At 34.4% G+C, this 23190-nt stretch overlaps 1 protein-coding gene across 3 annotated transcripts in view; it reads right to left on the bottom strand.

Moving 5' to 3' along the window:
* TENM1 (teneurin transmembrane protein 1) overlaps positions 1 to 8457 on the bottom strand; it is a 745224-nt gene extending 736767 nt beyond the window's left edge. For 2 of the 3 annotated variants that reach the window (XM_011378218.2, XM_011378219.2), the window contains exon 1: positions 8182 to 8457. In XM_011378218.2, the coding sequence (XP_011376520.1) occupies positions 8182 to 8398 (217 nt within the window). In that variant the 5' untranslated portion in view covers positions 8399 to 8457. The remainder of the gene's footprint in view (positions 1 to 8181) is intronic. The other variant, XM_011378220.2, reaches the window with a different exon arrangement.
* Positions 8458 to 23190: the final 14733 nt, after the last annotated feature.

The following is a 23190-nucleotide window of genomic DNA, read 5'->3' as shown; positions in this document are numbered from 1 at the left end:
AATGAGACAAATATTTAACAATACAAATCCACCTCCAAGCTTTCAGGTTCTTTATTTCTACATTAAGGCCACTCTTCAATGGCTTCTATGCCTATAGTCTAGTAGAATAAAAGTGGATGTAACCGATCAGAATAACATCTTCTTGCATAACACATAAAGCCTTAAACCAATTCCACATCTAAATTGGAATCTACAAACTAAGGCATGGAATAAACAGGGGCATACATTTTAAAAAGCTTTTTGTCAATGAATTTTAGGCTAACTGTTGTTAACTGTAAAAGGTTTTGAACTTATACTTAATTGCATAATCATTTTATTGAAACTTGTTTTTTATGATGCAGTAAAGACTACAAACCTTTCAAACAAAGCATCAACACTAAAACTATCCAATATTTTTCTATGAAAAGTAAAAAAGGTATACAGTTGACTCTTAAAGAACACGGATGTTAGGGGTGCTGATCCCCCCACCCCCGTGCAGTCGAAAGTCTATGTATAACTTTTAACTCCCTCAAAATTTAATTACTAATAGCTTACTGTTGACTGGAAGCCTTACTGATAACATAAGGACTAAAGAAAAACTATATGTGTAGTCCCTCGGCAGAGTATCTGATATATCATATTTGTCAATCATAGTAATTGTCATTAATATTCCCACATCTCCATCGTTAGTCCCACCTCACCTGAGCTCCAGATCTGTATGCATAACTCCACCTTGGCCTAGTCAAAAATCTCTCTCATTACTCATCCAAGGCTCGTGACCCAAACCACACTTTCAGTAGATAATCTTTTCTCTTCTTTATCCAAGAAAATTGAGATCATCAAGATGTGAACTTCAACTTTTGCCATTTCGGAACTTAATTCCTGTCTCTGAGGAAGCACTGAACCCTTTCAAAGCCCTTCCTTCCATCTGAGATCCCGAAACGTTCTCCAACAGAGCCTTATCCCAGTCATTATATTCACTTGCATTCACTCTTCAAATCCTTATGATTTGGTTTCTTTCTCTAAGATTATTGAAACTGTTTTCTCTAAGGTAGTAGATTCCTGTCTTGGAAGCACATTGGAATCCTCTGAAAAGATTTTTAAAATGTCTGGGTCCTACCCCTCAAAATTCTGATTTAATTGGTCTGAGGAGCGGTCTTGGCTCTGGGATTTGTGAAATTCTCCAGGTAATTTTAATATCCAGCCAAAGTAGAGAATCTCTGGTCTAAAGACATCAATGACCTTCTAAACTGACTATTTGACTACCTTTTGTCAATTTTCATTCTATATTTTTATTCTGAAGTGTTTGACAACATCAATCGCATCTTCCTGATGAGTCGTCTACCTTTGTATAGTAGTTCTGGCAGTGGACTCTAAAGTCAGACTGCCTGGAATCCAATCCCAGTCTTATTACTTACTACTTCTATATTATTGGGCAAATTACTTAGCATCTTTGTACCTCACTTTACTAATCTGTAAAACAGGAATAATAATGATTCCAGCCTCAAAGAATTGTTGGAAAGATTAAATAACATAATCCATCTAAAGTGCCTTACTCAGTATGTGGTGATTAATAAATGTTAGATATTTTTCTTATAATCATTGTTATCATTCCCTAAGCAGAGTACATGGTTCTAACTTCTAGACTCCCATAGTACTTTACAAATATCACTATTATAATGTCAATCATATTGCATCACTGTTGCTGGTTTATATCTGCCTTCCCAACTGTAGTTTGAATTTTTTGAGGGCAAAGAGTGCTTCCTATTCATCTATATATCTTTGAATTTTAACGCAGAACTTGACAAAGACAAATAGGCCACAGATAAGAAATGGATTTCATCTCTTTTCCTGACTCTAATTGATTAATAATGCTTGCATAGAATCCTGTGTTGGTGAGGCTGAGCTGGTCACAACAAGAAAACAGACCATGTTTGATTAGGGATGTCTGCCTTGAGACAAGAGCAGTGGCACAAGTTTTATATGCTATATAACTTTTTATTAACAAATGGTACTGGCTGAAAGACATGAGCCAATTGAAGTCGTTGCTAAGTAACTTAGTTTTATTTTATAGTCTAAGTTATTTCTGGGCAGCCATTATTATCATGCTAGATACTTGTGACAACTAGAAGCATAACATGCTCACAGCACAAAATTCATTATAGATAATCAAATTCTGTTGAAATTTTCATTTTAAAGGCCTTGCTATATTACATTGAACTTGCCATCTGTGATCTTTACTACATAAATGCAGACCCTGAGATTAAAAGTTCTTTCAAGATTTTTGTAGGAACTGTTATCCAAACTGTTTAGATATAAGCAAACAATAGTTTATACAACTGTTAAATGCTTGAAACAAGAATCAAGAAATGTGCTTTCAAAGTTGGGCTTCTATCTACTCCTTGAACCTACAAATGACAAAGCCATTTGAGCAGCTTCTGCTACGAAATGAAGTGGTTTATTAGCCTGGGGCAAAGAGAGGGACAATAATAGTCATGTGTGTCCATTTATTTCAAGCTGAACTTCATCCACCTAGCAAAGTACGTCAAATACACTTGACACTAAATAAAAGATGGATGGCAGATAAGCTTTGCTTCCAAGTCATTTTGGTAAATACAAATTGGCAATTTTAAATTTCTTCCATTAGATGGCAATAATGAGAGATTTAGGCCTAGGTTATAGTATATAAAGAAGAAAACAACCAAACAAAAACCATGTTAGGAAAAAGAGAAGCAACAAAGAGCAGGTTAAGAAGGAAGAAACAAAATATTAGTGTCAGCCATAGTATCTCAGGAGTCCAAGATCTCATGGGATTTGTAATAGGTCCTCACCATACCTCCTTTTTAGGCACGGATGACTTTTCATTCATAATTACTTTTCAGTTAAATGCCTATAGTCAGAACTAACCTTATTTATTATAAAAAAAATTATAGGGCAATTCTCATAACTAAAATTATTATCCTTTAGCATCTTTGTACCTCACTTTTTGTGAGGTACAAAGATTATTATCCTTTAGCACTTTGTACCTCACTTTTTGTTTATATGTCCAAATATTTATTTTTTTCATTTGTCTTATACTAATTTCTTAGTTAATTGAAGCCTCCCTTGGAAGTGAGGCTGCTTGGGAACAATCACTAGCCTGTATGCCTCCAGGAAATCTACCACTGCTATTGGACACCTGCTAAAATTACATAAAATGAGCTTGCCTAGGGTTTATTCATTCTGTTAGTAAAGAATTGTGAATAATATTAGATTAGTGTTCATCCCTTAATTTAAAATATTTTGGAAAATAACAAAAATCAGTTTTAGCATCCAGCGTTCTGTGTGTACATGAGCGGGACTGCTTTCTTGGCAAATAAAGGTAAGAATATGAAGATACTATCAGATGGAATCAAGTATTTCTTTTTATTAATATTTTCCCAAAACAAGTCCTGAATTGGATGACACATTAATTTCTCTAAAAAGTGGAAACTAACAACCAGGCTCAGGAATACTTCATTATAAATTATATAGCATATCTCTGTCTTTTTTCTAAAGATAATCAGAAAGGAAACACTTTCTAAATCACCTTGGAACATAAAGAGGCTGGCAAGGTTGTTGGGAAGGAGATGAAGAGAAACTAACATTTATAGAGTCGCTAAACACTTTCACACTTACGATCACAATTAAGCCTTATCACAACCTCAGAATATAATATGGGAGGCAGTGTAGCATGGTGAACAATGGGAACTTTGAAGCCATAGACTTGATTTCTAATCCAACTCTCACCACTTCTTAGCTGCAGAAACTCTGCCAAGTTATTTTTCTCTGAGTTTCTGTTACCTTATCTGTAAACTGGGGATAATATCTCACACCTCATAAGGTGCTCATGAGGAACAAATGTAAAGCACTTAGAAGAGTCCTGGAACAGAGTAGGTACCATTCAAGATTTATTATTATTATTATTATTATTATTATTATTATTATATTGATGATGATGAAACCAATTTTGCAGATGAGAAACAGGCTCAGAGTGTTGCACTGACTTGCTTAAGGTTGCACAGCTAGTAAGCTTGAAAGGCTTCTAGTACAGTGTCTGTTACTATAGTAGGTGCCCAATCAACATGTTTGCTTTCTTCCTTCTTGACTTAACACTGAACGATATTCTGATAATTTTATTCCTTAAAAATAATGAGTCAGACTCACCTCTAGCTAGGTTGATTCAGGATGCTAACACTGACATATGTATGTGAAAATTAAGAACATTTTCTTGTATTCATTGGTAGTAAATATGTGAAGTAAAACAACAAAGGGAATTCTAGACCTTACAAAAAAGATGTTCATTGGGCCCACAGTTTTGCCTAATGTAGGATAATTCATTTCTCTCCCAAAGAGGTACATATTTTCCCTCTTAAGTATCTCTAAAAATCAGCAAGTCATTGGCAGATAAAATCTGAGTTTCTAGTCTTTCACCTCCTGGATCTTTATACTTTAATATATATAATTCATAGCACTGAAGAATGGTGCTAGCTGAAAGCTTTTAAAAGGTTGAAAGAGCATTTATATCAATACATAGATGATAGATTCAGCTTTTTGTCCTTGTTTTTTTTTCCTAGCCTCATACCCAATTAAGGAAATCATTTTTATCCTTTTTATCCTTTTATCTACACATTCTCCCTGGGTAATCTCATCCATCCCTAGGTATCTCCTATTATAAGACACTAATGAACTCAGATCTGTTTATATAAACAGTCCAGATGTTTCCTGAACTCTAGACACACAGATTTTCAACTGCTTAATGGACAATCCACTTGGATGCCCCCCCCAACATCTTAAACTTAACATATCCAGAAATAATTTTTTTTTCTTTCCTTCCAAACCCCCTCCTTTTCCTATTTTCCTTCTCTTGGTAAATAGATCTCCATCCTCCTAGTTTCCCAAACTTGAAATTTAGTCATCTTTCACTCTGTTATCTCTTTTAACCTTGACAAGTAATCAATTATCAAGTTTTATCAACTCTACCACACTAATATTTCTTGAATATGTTTCTCCACCTCCACTGATATAACTAGAGTTTAAACAATCACCACCATTCTTAGCCTGGGTTGATTCAGTACCTTCACAGATTGTCTCCCTTTATCCAATTTTCCCCAACTGAATAAATATTCTACATTGCTGCAAACACATCTACAATTCTCTTTTACACATCTCATTATAAAAAAATATAATTCATCATTAAATTCTCCATCACTTAAAAGTATTTTTAATGCTTAAAGGATAAAAAGAACTCCTAGATCGAGCATGCAAGACTTTTCATGATCTGGATCCAATGTACCTTACTCTAGTCATATTAAAATTTTCACCATTCCAGGTCTTTTTACAGCTTTATGCTTTTGTACCTGCTAATCAACCCTCTTGGAATGTCCTTTTTCTAGTAAAGTCTTACTCACATTTTAAGACCTAGATCAAATATTACCTTTCTATAAGACCCTGATTCCTTGTGTTCTTCTACAGCCCTTTATTTGTCTGTAAAAGTACTTATTACATTTAATTACAGTGATTTATTTGATGTCTATGTTCTCTACCACATCATTAATTTCCTATAAGCAGAAACTATCATAGTTATCCCCATCCCCAGCATCCGAATCAAGGTCTGACACATAGCAAGTACTAAATATTACTTATGGAGTAATTGTAGGTTATGGAAAAGGGAGTTAGGATGGCATCATAGAAAACAAACTTCTCTCATCCCAAAATTCATTTTGATCACAATACACAGAAACAAAATCTGAGACTGCCAGCTCTTTATACTGGCTCAATAAAAAATTGTTTATATTTTTAGAACTCTCACTACAAATGTATTCTTATTTAAACTCAAAATATATTAAACCAAGCACTCTACACTCCAATCCTATAACCCACAACTCACAACTATAAGTTCATATTCTGTAAAGACAAACTTGTATAGAGAAATATTTTAATGGGAACTACACATTTCTGAAGCATAAAAGAGCCCCCAAAAAATTCCTATAGGAAAACATTTCCCAATTGCCAGTTAGAGAGAAGAATAAAATTATTTTGTAGCAAGTTTACACTGTCTTTAGCTTAATTGATAGGGAAGATTAAAATGAATTGCTTGGGAAAAAAAAAACACATATAAAACTTTTACCAATTATGTTGAGCTAAAAATGAGTAATATAGTTAATAACATAGACATTTACTTTATATTTGAATGTTAGCATGACTAAATCTTTAACTCAATTTAAAGTTTTTCTACTGCAAAATTCCAATACTCATTAGAATACAGTAGTTTTCACTTGTAATAACTACATTTTTACGTGGTCTAGGGTGGCACCTGAGAATTTGAATTTCTAACAAATTTGTGGGTGATGCTTCTGCTGCTGGCCCAGGTTACACTTTGAGAACCACTGATCTAGATAATCAAATCCCTTTTCTTTTTATCTCAGCATTGATTTATTCTTAAAAAAGGTAAACTGTGCCAATGTCATTATTTAAAAAGCAGTTTTCAATGCATAAGTACTTATGTTTCAGTTGATGGCAATATGTTCCTTAAATAAAAAAAATTATAGCATTTATTATATGCAAAGTATTATAGAAAATAGAAATTAATAAATAAACATGATCCCCATCTTCATTGAGTGTACAATCTAGGAGATAATATACAAATGTAATAAAAAGTAGAAATGGGAACAAAGAAAGTATGCTTCAAGTTCAAGGAAGAAGAGATTACCTTTACAATGGAGTAGGGATGGTGCCAGATAAGGTAGTACAACAATAGCTGTATGGTAAAGATGCTGGTAAGTTAGGCCTTCAAGGTAGTTGAATATAGATAATGGAGAGGCAGTAAAAGACATTCCAAAAAAGAGGTAACAAGACAGCAATGGGATTGAAGAGGGATGAAGGGGTGTCCAAGGAGATCAGTTAGGAAACAAATAACAGTCTATGTCAGATATAATTAGAGTAGTGATAATGATAATGGAGATGAAAAGATGGATTTGAGACATGCAGAGGTTAAATCTGCTGGAAGAGGCAACTGATTAGATACAGAAAGTACATTTGGATAGCTGGAGAGAAGGGCAGCACCATTAACAGATGCTGCATTCTAAGGAAGAGGAGTGGAATTAGGATGCTAAGACAATTGCTTCATTTTCAATATATTGATTTAGAGTTGCCAGTAGGTTATTCATTTGGAAATGTCCAGCAAGTAATGGGAAATTTACAGCTAGTTCAGGAAAGAGGATAGGGATGAAGATAAATATTTGTAAATCAACCAAATAAATGTGATCATTGAAGCCAACTGAGTAAAGAGATTTCAAAGGGATAGAGCAATAGTCCTCAAACTTGAGTCACCATCAGAAATCCCTAAACCAGATAGTTACGCCCCACCCTCAGGGTTTCTGACTCAAGGAGACTGGGGTAGGGTCTGAGAATTTGCATTTCTAACAAGTTCACTGGTTTTGCTCTACTGATGATCCGGGGTCCACACAGTGAGAACCACTGATCTAGATAATCAAATCTATTTTTTTCATCTCAGCATTTACCTATTAAAAAAAGGTAGTGTGTGCCAATGTCAGTATCTTTTTCTATGTAATTAAAAGTGTCTAATACTGATTATCTATCAATTGAAAATAAATAAGGAAATGATATTTCTATTGACCTGTTTTCTATTTATTAGAAACTTTCTTGTCAATCTATAATTGACAGACCAAAGGATATGCTCCACATTATGGCTGTGGCAGGAAGGGTTCCAACAAATTCTTACTTTCCCTTCAGACTGTGCTGCACAAGGTTTCAGCATTCTGTGGACAGACTTTCTGGACCTCTTTTAGAAGTCAAATATTTATTGGAGGCTTTTGTCCCATATAGGCAATGGCTTGAAAAGCACTTAGCTATTTACTTTTCATCTTATTATAAATTATTTATCCTTCAGGCTATAAATGGCTATTTGTAGGATTAGACAAATTTTGAATGCTCTGATAAGAGGATTGCTGCTTCCAAATTCATGCATAATACGTGAAAAGCACATGTGACCTACAAACTCAGTTGGATTGGCATATGAAACAGATTCACTAAGCATATGTAAGTAGTGTGGATTATTAATCAGTTAACATCAGTAAATTTGTTTTTGAAATATAAGTTGATGCACACAAGCATTCTCTAATGAGAAATAGTATGGGTTGCAAAAATCCAATAAAAACATACCTTGAGTAGATTTTTCTGCTTCTTTCCTCTTCCTACTCTGGCTATTGTAATTCATCCTCAGCTCTTGGTTATACTCATGCAGAGTTTCTCTGGAGTTGTATGACTGTCCTGGTTTTCTTCCATCTTCACTCTCATCGGAAGAACTAGTATAGGCTAGATCCATTTCATGCTTGACTTTTGACAGAGGCTGGTAGGGTTTACAGTCTGTTTGGTCCATCTCTGATTAAGGAAGCTCAGTTTCATGAAAAAAAGAAAGAGGAACTCCTTTAATATAAGTAGTCCTGAAAGAGGGAAAAATACAAGCCTTTTCAGATTTGTCCTTTTGCAAGGAAATGCATCTGGAAGATTTACAATTGGTCCTGATAATACTATCAAAGGAGTGGAGCAAAAGACAAACTAGATGACATAAAACTAGCTGGAGGCAATAATAACACTTTGAGTTACATGCATACATTGTCAAGCATTAAGGATTAAGCTGGAGGCTGTAGTCTCAGAAAATACTCAAGGTAAAAAACACAGCATTCGAAAATATTTTTATTGCATTGCAAATAAAGGACAATGTTGTTCTATGGTATGTGTATGTCTTTAAAGTCAGTAGATAGATTAAAAAATATTATAAGATTTGAAGGTGGCCAAGAGTACAAATATTAACCCATCATATCCCACATTTGAAATAAAAACTGGTAAAAGAACTACATTCAGAAAAAGCACTTTCTTGCTTCTGGTTTAATATTGCATTTAAGATAGGGAAGGATTCTGAGTGAAAGGCTCATGAAACAGTAGTGTCCTTGAGGGGCACTGAGCCCTTTGTGCTCATATTTTGGCTTTTGACCCTTAAGCTTACACAGCATTTTTAATAAGTTATTTGGTGGTAACTTCTTGTTCATACTATAGAGAGGACGTAAACAACACTTCTGGTGACTATACTGGTATAAGAAGAGCAGGATCTAAATTGGGTTTAGAAATAAACATTTTAAACTTCATGATAAATCACTGAAAGAACCCCATTCTTCACAGAATACTGGGTTAAGAGCCACTGAGGCTCTTAGAGCCAGTCAAGGCATTACCTGCCTTACTTAGCACTTAGCACCTTATTTGGGTTCAAGAATATCAAATATTATCTGAGGTGTCAAAATTCACTGAAAAGTTTAAAGCCCTAAAAGAATTTGCTTATTTTCATTAATTAATTAATTTTATTATCACCTTCATTCACTGCTGCAACTTTGCAACTTGGTCCTTTCACATACAATGTTAAAAAACCTAGTTTGAGACTAAACACCCTTATGATTTTCTTTTGCAGTGAAATTGACTCCTTTCTTTTTCTGCAGCTTTTTACCGGATGTATTTTCAAAGAAATCTATAGATATCTAGATGGTGGCTCCTTATACAGAGCATGTCACATTTTGGAATTCCTATTGCATATATAGTAAACACATATGGCAAAAACACTCAATAAAGCGTATGGACTGACTGATATTCATTCAATGCTATATAATGCCTTGTAGTGTGAACAAAATTTCACAAGTCAAAGTCTTATTTCTCTAACCAAATATTAAGGTCTTTGAGGGCAAAATTTGAGTCTTGTACTTCTCCATATCCCCTATAACACTAAACAATACTCTAGGTACGCACATTGTAGAAACTAACCCCTAAACCTAAAGATTCTGTAAATGGTCTACAAAGAAACTTAGTTTGATTTGAAATAATATCAGAGATAAGCATACTTGGAGAAAAAGTAGATAAGTATTATAAATGAACATATACTGATGACTCAATAATAATTTAATTTCATCTCATGGCTCCACATACTGTCTATACACTCATAACTCCCCAATTTATAGCTCCAGCATAGGTCTCTCCATCAAACCACAGACTTGAATGTCCAGCTGCCTACTCAATATCTCTTCTTAGATATCTAAAAGGCATCTCAAGCTTAATATGTTCAAAGCTGAGCTCCTGACTCCCACCCCTTCCAAACTTGCTCCTCTTACAGTCTTTTCCATTTTAGTAAATAGCAAGTACATTCTGTTTGCTTAGGCCTCAGAATTAAAGCCATCTTGGATTCTTGTCTTTCACATCTCACATACAGTCCATCAGTAAATCCTGTTGATGCTACCTTTGAAATATATCCAGAACCCAATGCTCTCCACTTCTCCACTACCACATTGGTTCAAACCATCATCTTCCACCTGGATTAATGCAATAACCTCCTAGTTGATCTGCTGCTTAAGCCATTACTCCCTTGTAGCACATTCTCCACACTACAGCCAGAATGAAGCTTTTAAAATCCATCATGTCATGTTTCTCCTTTGCTCAGAAGGAGCAATAGTATCCTGTTTCCTTCAAAATAAAAGCCAAAATCCTTACAATGATCTATAAGGCCCCTACAAGGTCAACCCCTCCCTACCCTAACCACTCCAAAAGCATCCTCTGATATTTCCCCCTATCTCAAGCACTGTAGATGCACTAGCCTTCTTGCTGTTTCTGAAAATATCAGGCATATTTCTACCTCAGGGCCTTTGCAACCTCCCATTGTAAACCACTAAAAAATGTAACTTATCATCTTCCTTCTTGACTTTCATAGTACTTATCACTAGATGACACACTATATATTTTGCTTATTTGTTTATTGTCCACCGTCTGTCTCTCTCCACTAAAATGTAACCTCCATGATGGTAGATATTTTTATCTGTTATATTCGTCACTATAGCCCCAGAATAAGCACAGTGTTTGGCATATAGTAGACATTTAATCAATATTTATTGAATGAATGAGTAAACAATTGCCAAGAACTCATAAAAGGGGCAAGAGAGAATGTGGAAACGAATAGGCCGTATTCTCTGCCAAAGGAACTCAGAGCTTAATGCGAGTGATAAATAAACAACTTTATCACAAAGTAGAATGCAATGACTCATAAAGAAAGACAACGGAATGTTGGCCACCAAAGATGAAGATAGTGGGGAAAGACTGTACCCAATTAGCTTATTTGTTCATCACCAACACCATCACCACAAACAGTGAAATTCCATTGAGCATTGATCTTATAAGGCAAGTTTTAATTGCTTTTTTTAATGTTCCTGTTGCATGTTGTTCAGGAGGTGCAGAGTTACCTGGATTACAGGCCTTGATTTTGCTACAAACAGGGCAGAGTGAGAAATGTACAAACAGCAGACTTCCAGAGATGCAGTTTTGCAGCTGAGAATTGTACTTTCACTCTTTAATCAATAAAATTCATCTAACTTAATTTTGGCTAACACATACGTAGAGTTCTTTGTTCATTAGAGAATGGAAGTTCACCAAGGAGGAGAAGACAGTTTTTTTCCACATAAGGACATTGATAATGCAAAAATATCAATCAAGGCCTTTATACTTAAAAAAAATAATTTAAAGTACTTTCTGTTATAATATAGTGGTAAACAGATATTATTTTATTTTCTAAAGCACAGTGCCCTTCTCTCACTTGGTTTTTCAACCAAATCTTTGGTTTACTCTGACTGAGATTAACATAGCAGAGGTATGGCCAAAATAACAATCATTCTTAAGCCTCAGTTGGTCATGAGTTTATATTTAACTTTATTCAAAGCTAACAAAGTTAAAAACGAAAAAAAATTTCACTTCTAATGTCTAATGTTAATGAGTTTTGGTATCTATGATTTATCATGTTAAAATCACACTCATTTTCTATGTATTGAAATCTAGAAATTCTCTTTTCCTTCAGGGTGTTTACTTGCAACATGAAAATGAGAGAGAGAGAGAGAGAGACAGAGAGAGAGAGAGAGAGACATATTGTTATAGCTGTTTCAAACTTATTCACAGCTATTCATCAGACAGAAATATCATACCTATCCAAGGTTATTGAATGTCCTAGAAAGCAATCTTCCTTTAAACCTCAAAATTGATTTAAACCAAGAGAAAATAATCCTTCCCCTTCTCCCCGACCCTCAACAACTTCTTATCTTAAAATTTGTGTCATTGGGACCCATATGGCAGAATATATTCCATGTCTCTTTAAGCATTTGATATGGAAGAACACACAACTCTGTGTGCCAAGAGCTGTGAAGGTATATAGCTGTGGTATTTACCAAAGTCTTCAGAGGCAGAGCCTGAATTCACTCACACATAGTTCACTTCTTGAAAATAAAAGAAGTGGGAAAACATTAAGAAAAACATTAATATTTTAAATCTAACAAGCATTAAAAGCATAGTAATTCTGAACAGGTGCTGTTCCAAATATTCTTAGGTAAAGGATAGGCTCATATTTGCTTAATTGACTTTTGCATTCAGTGTCCAACATGGCATCCTGGAGATCTACTGACAAGCAAATGTTATTTACTGTCAACTCATAAAAACCAAACACACATACAATACTATTCACATCAAAACAATTTTTTTATTTCTCTATACTTTGAAAACTATAATTTTTTAAAAATTGATTTATATTTTATGATGACATTGGTTAACAAAATCCAATAAGTTTCAACTGTACACTTTTACAATAAGGCATATTTATGTTACACTGTGTATTCACCTCCCATAGTTAGATTTATTTCTGTCACTACATATTTGACCTCCTTTACCTCCTCTACCTCCCCCTCCCCCTATCCCCTAACTTCTGGTAACCACTAGTCTATAGTCCACGTCCATGAGTCTCTGTTTATCCTGTTTATTTGTTGCTTTTAGGTTTATATCCCACATATAAGTGATATCGTGATTTTCAATTTTTCCTGTCTGGCTTATTTCACTTAGATGATTATCTCGAGGTCCATCCCAGTTGTTGCAAATGGCAGTATTTCATCTCTTATGACTGTATAATATTCCATTGTATATATAGAACACCGCTTCTTTATCCAGTCATCTATCATAGGACTCTTTGGTTGTTTCCATATACTGGTCACCATGGATAATGCTACTATTCAGTGTGAAAATATCTTTTTATATATGGGTCTTCAAGTCTTTTGGGAAAATATACGGTAGAGGGATAGCTGGATCATATGGTAGATGAATTCTCAGTTTTCTGAGGAATCTCTATACTGTTTTTTATAGTGGCTGGACCAATCTGCAGTCCCACCAGCAATGTATGAGGGTTCCTTTTTCTCCATATACTCTCCAACATTTTTTTTTATTACTTGTCCTATTGATAACAGCTATCCTATCATCTATTATTAGACACTTCAGTTGCTTCCATGCCCTGGCCACTGTGAATGATGCTGCTATGAACATTGGTGTGCAAATATATTTTCGAATATGGGTTTTCAAGTCTTTGGGGTAAATACCCAGTAGAAAGATGGATCATATGGTAAATCAATCCTTAGTTTTCTGAGGAACCAAAAAGCAATGTATAGGTAAAACACATGATGTTATGAAACAGGATGATAAAAAAGAAGTCAATCATCTTTGCTTCTGCAGGAGACCCATTCAGATAGATCACATAGTGTAAATTCAAATATTACCATCTGGGGTTCACCCTTGTGTTTTTCACTTTCTAGCTGGTAACAAGATAAACTCCAAGGTGATTTCAGAGGAAACCCATGGAGGTTTATGTTTGTTTCTTCAGTCACTATAAGGCTGTGGAGAGACAATTTGGTATGTGGAAATCATTGGCCTGGGAATGGCAGAATTATCACAGTAATAGCAGCAGCAGCAGTTAACTCATATGGCAGTAAGCAGGTATCAGGCGTACTAGACACTGCTGTAAGTGCTTTACATGTATTAACTCCTTTAATTCTTATAGGATCCTATGTGGTAGGTACTATTTTTATCCCCATTTTCTAGATAAAGAAAACTCAAGGAACCAGCTACTAAACTGTAAAGCTGAGATTTCATTTCAGACAATCTGGCTCCAAAGGCCACACTTTTAATCACTACTCTACTCTGTATTTCAGAAGAACACTGGCAGAGTGGCCTTAGGTATATCAGTGCCTCTAGTTGCTCTAAATGTAATAAGAAGATTGGATTATCTCAAAGAGCTCATCCAGTTCTAAAATCCCATGATTGTATATGAAATTAAAGTAAGTTTGGGTTGATTGGCCAAAAACAAAACAGGACAAAACAAAAGCTGATGGGTATATCCAAGACCAAATTTGCATTATTTATCATTCCCCTCTCCTCCTCTCCATTCCCTTCCATTCCTCTTCCTCTCCCCATCCCTCTTACACACATTCCAATCTATTATAGGGTAGTTTACTTAAAATATTACTTTTGAATCCACAGGTCTGATGTGTGTGTGTGTGTGTGTGTGTGTGTGTGTGTGTGTGTGTGTGTGTGTGTGTATGCATGGGAAAACTTCCCTTCCTCTTCCTCTATCCTGTTATATTCTTTCCATTTCTTGTTCTTTATCATATACAATGCCCTCTCCAAGTGAAAAATGTTTTTGGTTTACCCTCAGCACAAGACAGTTTTGTCCTACTCACAGCAACTATTTATAGGTAGAGACCTTCACCAAAAAAGCTCATTCCACTCCATAAAAAAAAAAAGGTCATAGGACATTGCTCAAGGAGAACAGGCCTTCACAGCACAACAAACAGAGGAAAGGAGGCCACCCAGTACCTGGAAAATAGCTAGCAAAGGGTAATTGTACTCTTAGAAAGTATTACAACATTTTTTTCTCAACAAAGACCTTTTCATGGATGCAGATTGACTGATTCAGAAAACACTGAACTTGGACAGTCCTTAAAAGGAACATGAACTCTTGGCTGATTCTTTTCTGATATTTCTTTGTTTTTCTTAAGGAAACACTCAAGTAGTAACTCGTTATGTTGTGGCGGGGGATGGGGGCAGCAAGGAGCTATAAAAGTAGCATAATTTCTTGAATCTTCACAAAATTTAGGAAGAGATTTCCATCATCATCCTACCAGCCAGTAAGAGTGACTGCTGTCATTCTGGTTCATTTCGTTCTAGTCATAACATACACATACATTTTTTCATGTTGCTTCCTTCATTCTAGATGTTTTCTGCATATTTTATGCAATTTCTATAACCATGATTTTTAATAGCATTGTAGAGTGGATGTACCACAATTTACATCCACATTCCCTAATGTTGGGTATTTATATTTTTCTCTCCCCATTTATAAGTATTATAACTGAAGTCATATAAAGATAACATGATAATCTTCAATATTTTTATTATTTCCTTAGGGCAGATTCCAAAAATTTGAATTAATATGCCAAAGGTTTGAACAATTTGGAGTTTGGGGGGATGTAATGATTTACACTGCCATTAGCAATGTGTGGGGAAACTCTCCTCTCATTGTACCCTTGGCAACTTTGAGGATCGTTTTTTTAATGTCTATTTGAAGTTAGTAAATTAAAAGTATCTTTTTCTTTTAGTTTGCACTTGTTTGGGTATCAGTGAGGCTGAATAGTTCTATTTCTTCTCTTGTGAACTATGTATTTTTGTCCTTTGTGCATTTATCTATTGGAGACCTTAGTAAGTTTAAAAAAAAAATAAACTATATTGGTGCAACATAGAAAGCAATTTAAGCCTTTATAGTATTTGCTGAAGCTATCTTTCATAGCTTGTTGTTTGCTCTTTTTATTTTTCTCTTTTTTTAGATGAATGAACATTATGCTAAGAGGAAAGAAAGATCACTGCCTAGACATAAATCGGTTGCTTTAGAAAACTATGACAGATTTGGTAAAATCAAGAGTTTTTTGAAAAGTTTGTTATTATCTAATTACTCAGCAGCTATTTGATGGACTTCACTTAATTATTCACCAAATAAATTGCAGTCTGACTGAATTCTAATATTTAAAAAAAACAAACAAACATCAATTTCCATGTGACGACAGCCTGAATAAATATATAAAGCCTGAAGCACTAGTTTGATTTTCTCATGGAATTGGCCAGTTATCCTGGTGTCTCATGGATACAACCATAACACTTTAGTAAATAAAAAAGATAAATAAATCATTATTTTTTCAGGAGATAGGCTGAGAATTTTATGTACTGCATATAGGACCTCTTATCTGGGAAATGATGGCTTTCGAGGTAGACTGCTTTTTGTGGTACAAAGATATCCTATTATATCGAAGAGATAACACTCAAGAGTTGAACTTCTTACCACATTGGTTCACATGTGTTTGTTTAAGCTAATCTTATAATGACAGGATGAAAGGTACTTCTTAAAAAAATAATCCCCCAAAACTGATTTGACTCAGTTGTGAGAACAGCTGTGGATGATGTCCTCATGGCACCTCAACAGGCTCTTTAGGCTACTTTGAAAGAGAAAAATGGAAGTTGCTTAATTTCACAACTAAATAGTGATGATTAATTATCTTGCATCTCTTTCTGTAGATGTTCTTTTTTTTTTTTTCTGGCTGCTTGTGTCTTTAGTTTTTCCTCATTATATTTGGATAAAAACTCCAAATATTTTTTATGGATACTGATGCTACATTACATAAGAAAAATAGAGAGAAGAATAATAAACAGAAAAGTTGGTTTTGTCACCAGATTCCACAAAGAAACTAACCTGGAAGATATTTTTAAAAGAAACATCAATGTTTAGAATTCTAGACCAAATATTTTGGACTTTTATTCTCTTTTAGTATTCCCCATTGCTGCCTAGAAAACTTGGACTCCAAAAGTCCCTCATTCACCACAAATACACACAAGTTTGGACAAAGTTCTTGGGAATGGAACTATACATATATCATAATTTTAAAGATTTGAGTATGTCATAATATCCCATTAGATAAGTGGAAATGGCTTAGTGCAGGAGTCCTCAACCCCCGGGCCACAGATTAGTACCAGTCTGTGGCCTGTTAGGAACTGGGGCGCACAGCAGGAGGTGAGTGGCGAGCAAGCCAGTGAAGCTTCATCTGTATTCGCAGACACTCCCCAGCACTAGCATCACCTCTTCTGCTCCACCTCAGATCATCAGGCATTAGATTCTCATAGGAGAACCGGTCCCTGGTGCCAAAAGGTTGGGAGCCGCTGGCTTAGTGCATGCCCAAATAAGGGCCCAGAATCTCTGGTTTGTATTTTAAATTAATTGAGACAGGGATTTATTTTTGAATGTATAAGTACCTACAACATCTCTATCTCTTAGTAATTTGAAAATAAAAATACATCTCTGAGTTGCAGTGACATCTATGTCCATCACACCATCTCTTTTGAAACTGAAACAGCTTCCTAAAGTAATTTCAAATTATCTTTCTCTTATAACTTCTCAATATCCGTCGTGGTGGATTATGTTAATAAGCTAAACAGTTAATATGGGGAAAAATCTTCAAGAAAATCGAAGGCAACTGAATGTATAAAAAGCTTTTTTTATTCTTTGGGGAAGAATAATAGCTATTTATTTCCCCAAGTAAACAATCATATCCAATTCATTTCTCTTACAATGAATTACATTGGGTTTTCTAAATTTCACAGTAATTTCGGCATTAACATACTTATCTAAAATGTAGCATCTTTAATATAGTATCTTGAAAAGTAATAGGCTTTAAATATGACATTGGTATCTTGAAAAGTAATAGGCTTTAAATATGGCATTGAACAACCAGAGATATTACTTTCTTCCATAGTTTGCAAATAACAAGTATTAACATAGAACACTATTGTCATGCATCTTCTGCACTGTGATTCAGTAAAATCTATAGCCCTCTCAAGTTTCATGTATAACAACTGGCAGCAGAAACATTTTCACTGTTTACAACTTGAAACTCATCTTCAATTATGTTAAATATTAGACCAAAAAAAAGAGCTAATCTAATTAACATATGCTACAAAGAAGTAGACATTTAAGCGACTTAATTGGAGAGGTGGGTACAAGTATTAAAAACTGATTTCCAAGGTTTGAACCAAGTATTTTGCTGCTCTGGGCAAAAGCTAACTAGACCAAAGGCAGCGGGCTATATTATGATGATGAAAAGAAATTTAACTTTAGGTGGTGAACACACAACGCAATATATATATGACATTTTATTGAATCGTACACGTGAAATCTATATGATTTTATTAATCAATGTCACCCCCAATAAATTTAATTAAAAATAAGAAAGAGCCCTATGAAAGAATCCTAAAATGTAGGTCCTAGACCCAGCTTCATGACAAAGTAGTGTGCCACCATTTTCTTATATAAAAAGTGGCGAAAACCTACTATCAATAATCCTATAAACTTACAAAGCTGTTGTGGCTAATACATGAAAATAATAAGATTCAAAGTTTAAAAAAAAAAAAAACAGGTATCACAGGAAAGCCCCCAGTATAAGTTCAAGCAATCAGCTTGCTTAAATAATAATGCTTATTACTATTATTATTATTATTATTATTATTATTATTAGAAGTAGAATGACTAGAAAGAAGACTCAGGTACTCATTTAAGAAATTTACATCCATAATTGTATTTAATGCTTGAAAATTTCATAGTGAGATATGTTTTCCTCATTTTACAGATGAAAAAACAGAAGTACAGAAAGGTCAAGTAATTTCACCAAGATCACACAGCAAATAGAGCTAGAATTCAAATCCAAAAGGTCCAGTTCCAGAGCCTGTACTCTTAATCTCTTTGCTATATGAGGGTCACAGATTCTCTGATATAAGATTCAAAGGAAGCAGCTGGAATCAGAGTGAGAAACTCGGTCAAGATTTTAGGTTGCAGCTTAGAAAACCAGGTAACCTCTAGCTCCTACATAGAGCATCTGAAACATATTTTGCTTTGCTTATGTAACAAACAGAACAAGCTCCTTGAACAAGGATGACAAAAAGATGCCCAGGAAAGAGGGAATTTAGACCTTAGTGGAAGAGTGCTAAGATGCTATAAGTGAAACCAGTCAAACTATAAAAACATGGCTGCTCTACAAGGTTACCAGGTGTCAGTCTGCAACAAAACTTCCCCTACACAATTTGCGTTTACTAGACACAGGTGTCAGTCTGCAACAAAACTTCCCCTACACAATTTGCGTTTACTAGACACTAAATTGGCTCGGTGTTGCTGGGTCAATGTGTGATAAGTCTGAAAGAGATCTCTGCACCATTCCAGGCCACAAGAAAATAATTCAGAACATTTCTTCAGCCTCCCTACCAACAAATACTCAGTAAGAACACAACACAGATTGCATTGTAATTTTCACCTTTGTGATCGCCTCGTCTAATATCTAAGTTTCTGTATTCACCTACAGGGAGTAATACAATGTGTTTCCAATTGGGTTGCCACAAAAGAAAGTAGGGTTTGCTTAATTTAGTAGGAAAGGCACTGAACTAGGAGTTAGAAAGTCTCAGTTTGGGCCCATCTTGTACCACTTACATTGAATAAATCAGCTAACCTCTTTTTCTTTTGCATAATTAAGGCTAACTGCCATCCTCTCTCAGAGTACTGGCAAATGTCTCCAATAAAATAATACACATAAAAGCACCATGTAAATTAAAAATTTTATAGTTATGATTGTTAATTAATGACTTTTGCCACTGTACAAAAATATATTATTCAGGTAGTCAATGTTACTGATCTGTTTTGTTCTTGTTGATTTCTTTACTATTTCTTTATTAAACAGCTTTATTGAGATAAACTTCATATACAATTTACCCATTTTAAATGTAAAATTCAAATATTTGGGGTAAATTTATAGAGTTATAAAACAATCACCACCATCTAGTGTTTAAAACATTTCCATCACCCTAAAAGTAAGCCTCACATACATTAAGCAGTCACTCCCAATTCAACCTTCCTCCAGGCTAAGGTAACACTAATAATATTTTCTGTCTATGGATTTTCCTACTCTAGATATTTCCTGCAAATGGAATCAGGTCATTGTCATCTGGATTTTTTCACAATGCTTTAATAATGCTCTTCTTCATCCATGTTGTAGTACATTAGTATTTCATGTCCTTTTAATTTCGTAACATAATTCTTTTGACATGTGTAAATTTGCAAATATTTTTGTGAAGGATGTTCTATCCTTTCTTTTTCACCTGCTCTTCTGGGACTCATACTGTGCATATGTTGGTATTTTTTTATTTTAATTAAAAATTATCGAAGTAACATTAATAAAATCAAATAAGTTTCAAGTGTATGTCAAAAATATATATTACATTGTGTGTTCACCAACAAAAGTTAGATTTCCTTCAGTCACCAAGTATGTAACCCTTTTTACCCCATTACCTCCCCTATCCTCTGCTTTCCTCTGGTAACCACTAATCCACAGTCCATGCTCATGATTCTGTTTGTTTGTGATGTTTTTTCAACTTTTTCTGTCTGATTTATTTCTCTTAGCATGATCATATCAAGATCCATCCATGCTGTTGCAAATGGCAGTATTTGATTTTTTCTTATGGCTGAATAATATTCCATTGTGTATACGAACCACCTCTTCTTTATCCTATCATCTATTGTTGGACACTTTGGTTGTTTCCATGTCTTGGACACCTTAAATAATGCTGCTATGGACATTGAGGTGCATACATCTTTGTGGAAAAATGTTTTCAGGTTTTTTCGGTAAATACCCAGGAGAGGGGTTGCTGGGTCATATGGTAATTATTAAGGTTTTTGAGAAACCTCCACACTGTTTTCCATAGTGGTTGTACCAATTTGCATCCCCACCTGCAGTGTATGAGAATTTCTTCTTGCCCACAATCTCTCCATCACTTGTTATTACTTATCTTGTTGATGATAGACATTCTAACAGGTGTGAGATGGTATCTCATTGGGGTTTTGATTTGCATTTCTCTAATAGCTAGTGAAGTTGAACATCTCTTCATATGTCTGTTGGCCATTTGTTTGTCTTCCTGGGAGAAGTGTCTGTTAAGGTCCTCTGCCTATTTTGTAATTAGATTGCTTGTTTTTTGTTGTTATTGAGTTATATGAGTTTTTGGTATATTTTGACTATTAGGCCCTTATTGGAGGCTTTCTTTGCAAATATATCATCCCACTTAGATGGTTCCCTCTTTGCCTTGTTGATGGTTTCTTTTACTGTGAAGTTTTTTTTTTTTAATTTGATGTAGTCCCATTCATTTATTTTTCCTTTTACTTCCCTTGCTTTTGAGGTCAAAATCATAAAATCCTCTCTAAATCCAAGGTCCATGAATGTTTTCTCCTATGGAAATTATTGTTTCAGGTCTTAGATTCAGGCCTTTGATCCATTTTGAGTGAATTTTGGTGTGTGGTGATAGACAAGTCTTGTTTCATTCTTTTGCAGGTGGCTTTCCAGTTTTCCCAGCACCATTGATTGAAGAAGTTTTCTTTTCTCCATTGCATGGTTTGGCTCCGTTGTCAAAAGTTATTTGCCCACATATGCGGGGGTTTACTTCTGGACTCCCAATTCTGTTCCGTTGTTCTTTGTATCTGTTTTTCCGCCAATACCATGCTATTTTAATTTTTCTCGCTTTGTGGAATTTGAAGTCAGGCAGAGTAATACCTCTGGCCTTATTCTTTTTTCTCAGGATTGCTTTGGGTATTTGAGGTCTGTAATAATTCCACACAAATCTGATGATTTTTTGTTCTACTATTTTTTAGACGCCACTGGGATTTTGATGGGGATTATATTAAATTTGTATAATGTTTTAGGTAATAAGGTCATTTTAACTATGTTGATCTTCCAATCCATGAACACAGAATATCTTTCCATATATTTGTGTCTTCTTTAATTTCTTTTAATAATGTCTTAAGTTTTTAGTGTATAGGTCTTTCACATTTTTCGTTAGGTCTACTTCTAGGTAGTTTATTCTTTTTGTTGCATTTGCATAAGGAATTGTTATTTTTTTCATTTCTTTTTCTGAAAATTCATTATTAGAGTATAAGAACACTATAGATTTTTGTATATTAATTTTGTATCTTGAAAATTTACTATATTTGTTTATTTCTAATAGTTTTTTAGTAGAGTCTTTAGGGTTTTCTATATAGAATTATGTCATCTGCAAAAGGTGACAATTTGACTTCATTCTCTAGTTAGATGCTTTTTATTTCTTTCTCTTGCCTGATTACATTCACTAAGACTTCCAAAATTATATTGAATAATAGTGATGATAGTGGACAGTCTTGTCTGGCTCATGATAGTAGAAGAAAGGTGTTTAGGTTTTCACCATTAACTATGATGTTAGCTGAGGTTTTTTTTTTTATTATGTTGACGTACTTTACTCTATACTCATTATAGTAAGTGTTTTAATCATAAATGGATGCTGTATTGTCAGATGCTTTTTCTGCATCTATTAATATGATCAAATGACTTTCATTATTTATTTTGTTTATATGGTATATCGTATAAAGCAATTTGCATATGCTAAATCATCTCTGTGACTCTGGCAAGAAGCACACTTGATCACAGTGTATAATATTTTTAATGTGTTGTTGTGTTCAATTTGCTAGTATTTTATTTAGGATTTGTGTCTCTGTGTCCATGAGAGGTTTTATTCTATAGTTTTCCTTTCTGTGTTAACTTTATCAGGTTTTGGTATCAGGGTAATGTTGACCTCATAAAATTAGTTAGGAAGTATTGCCTCTTCTTCAGTTTTTTGGAAAAGTTTGAGAAGAACAGGCATTAAATCTTTTTTGAATGTTTGGTAGAATTCACTGGTGAAGCCATCTGGTCCTGGACATTTACGTTTTGGGAGGTTTTTGATGATTGTTTCAGTCTTCATACTGTTGGTCAGTCTGTTTCGATTTTCCAGTTCTTCATAATTCAGTCTAGGAATGTTGTAAATTTCTAAGAGCTTTTCCATTTCTTCTAGGTTATTAAATTTGGTGTCATATAAATTTTCATAGTATTCTTGTATGATGCTTTGTATTTCAGTGGCATCTGTCGTAACTTCTCTTTCATTCCTAATTTTGTTTATTTGTACCCTTTCTCTTTTTCTTTGGTTAGTCTAGCCAAATGTTTGTCAATTTTATTATACTCAACAAACCAGGCCTTTGATGCATTCATTTTTTTCTTTTGTCTTGTTATTCTCAATTTCATTTAATTCTGCTCTAATTTTGATTATTTCCTTTGTCCTGCTGATGTTGGAGTTCATATGTTCTTTTTTTTTTTTTTTTTTTTTGTTAGGTTGCTTATTTGGGCTCATTCTTATTTTTTG

Source organism: Pteropus vampyrus, unplaced genomic scaffold (genome assembly GCF_000151845.1).
Source record: "Pteropus vampyrus isolate Shadow unplaced genomic scaffold, Pvam_2.0 Scaffold335, whole genome shotgun sequence".
Taxonomy (NCBI): Eukaryota; Metazoa; Chordata; class Mammalia; order Chiroptera; family Pteropodidae; genus Pteropus; species Pteropus vampyrus.
Note: the sequence above shows the minus strand (reverse complement) of the source record. Positions and strands in the feature narration are given on the sequence as shown.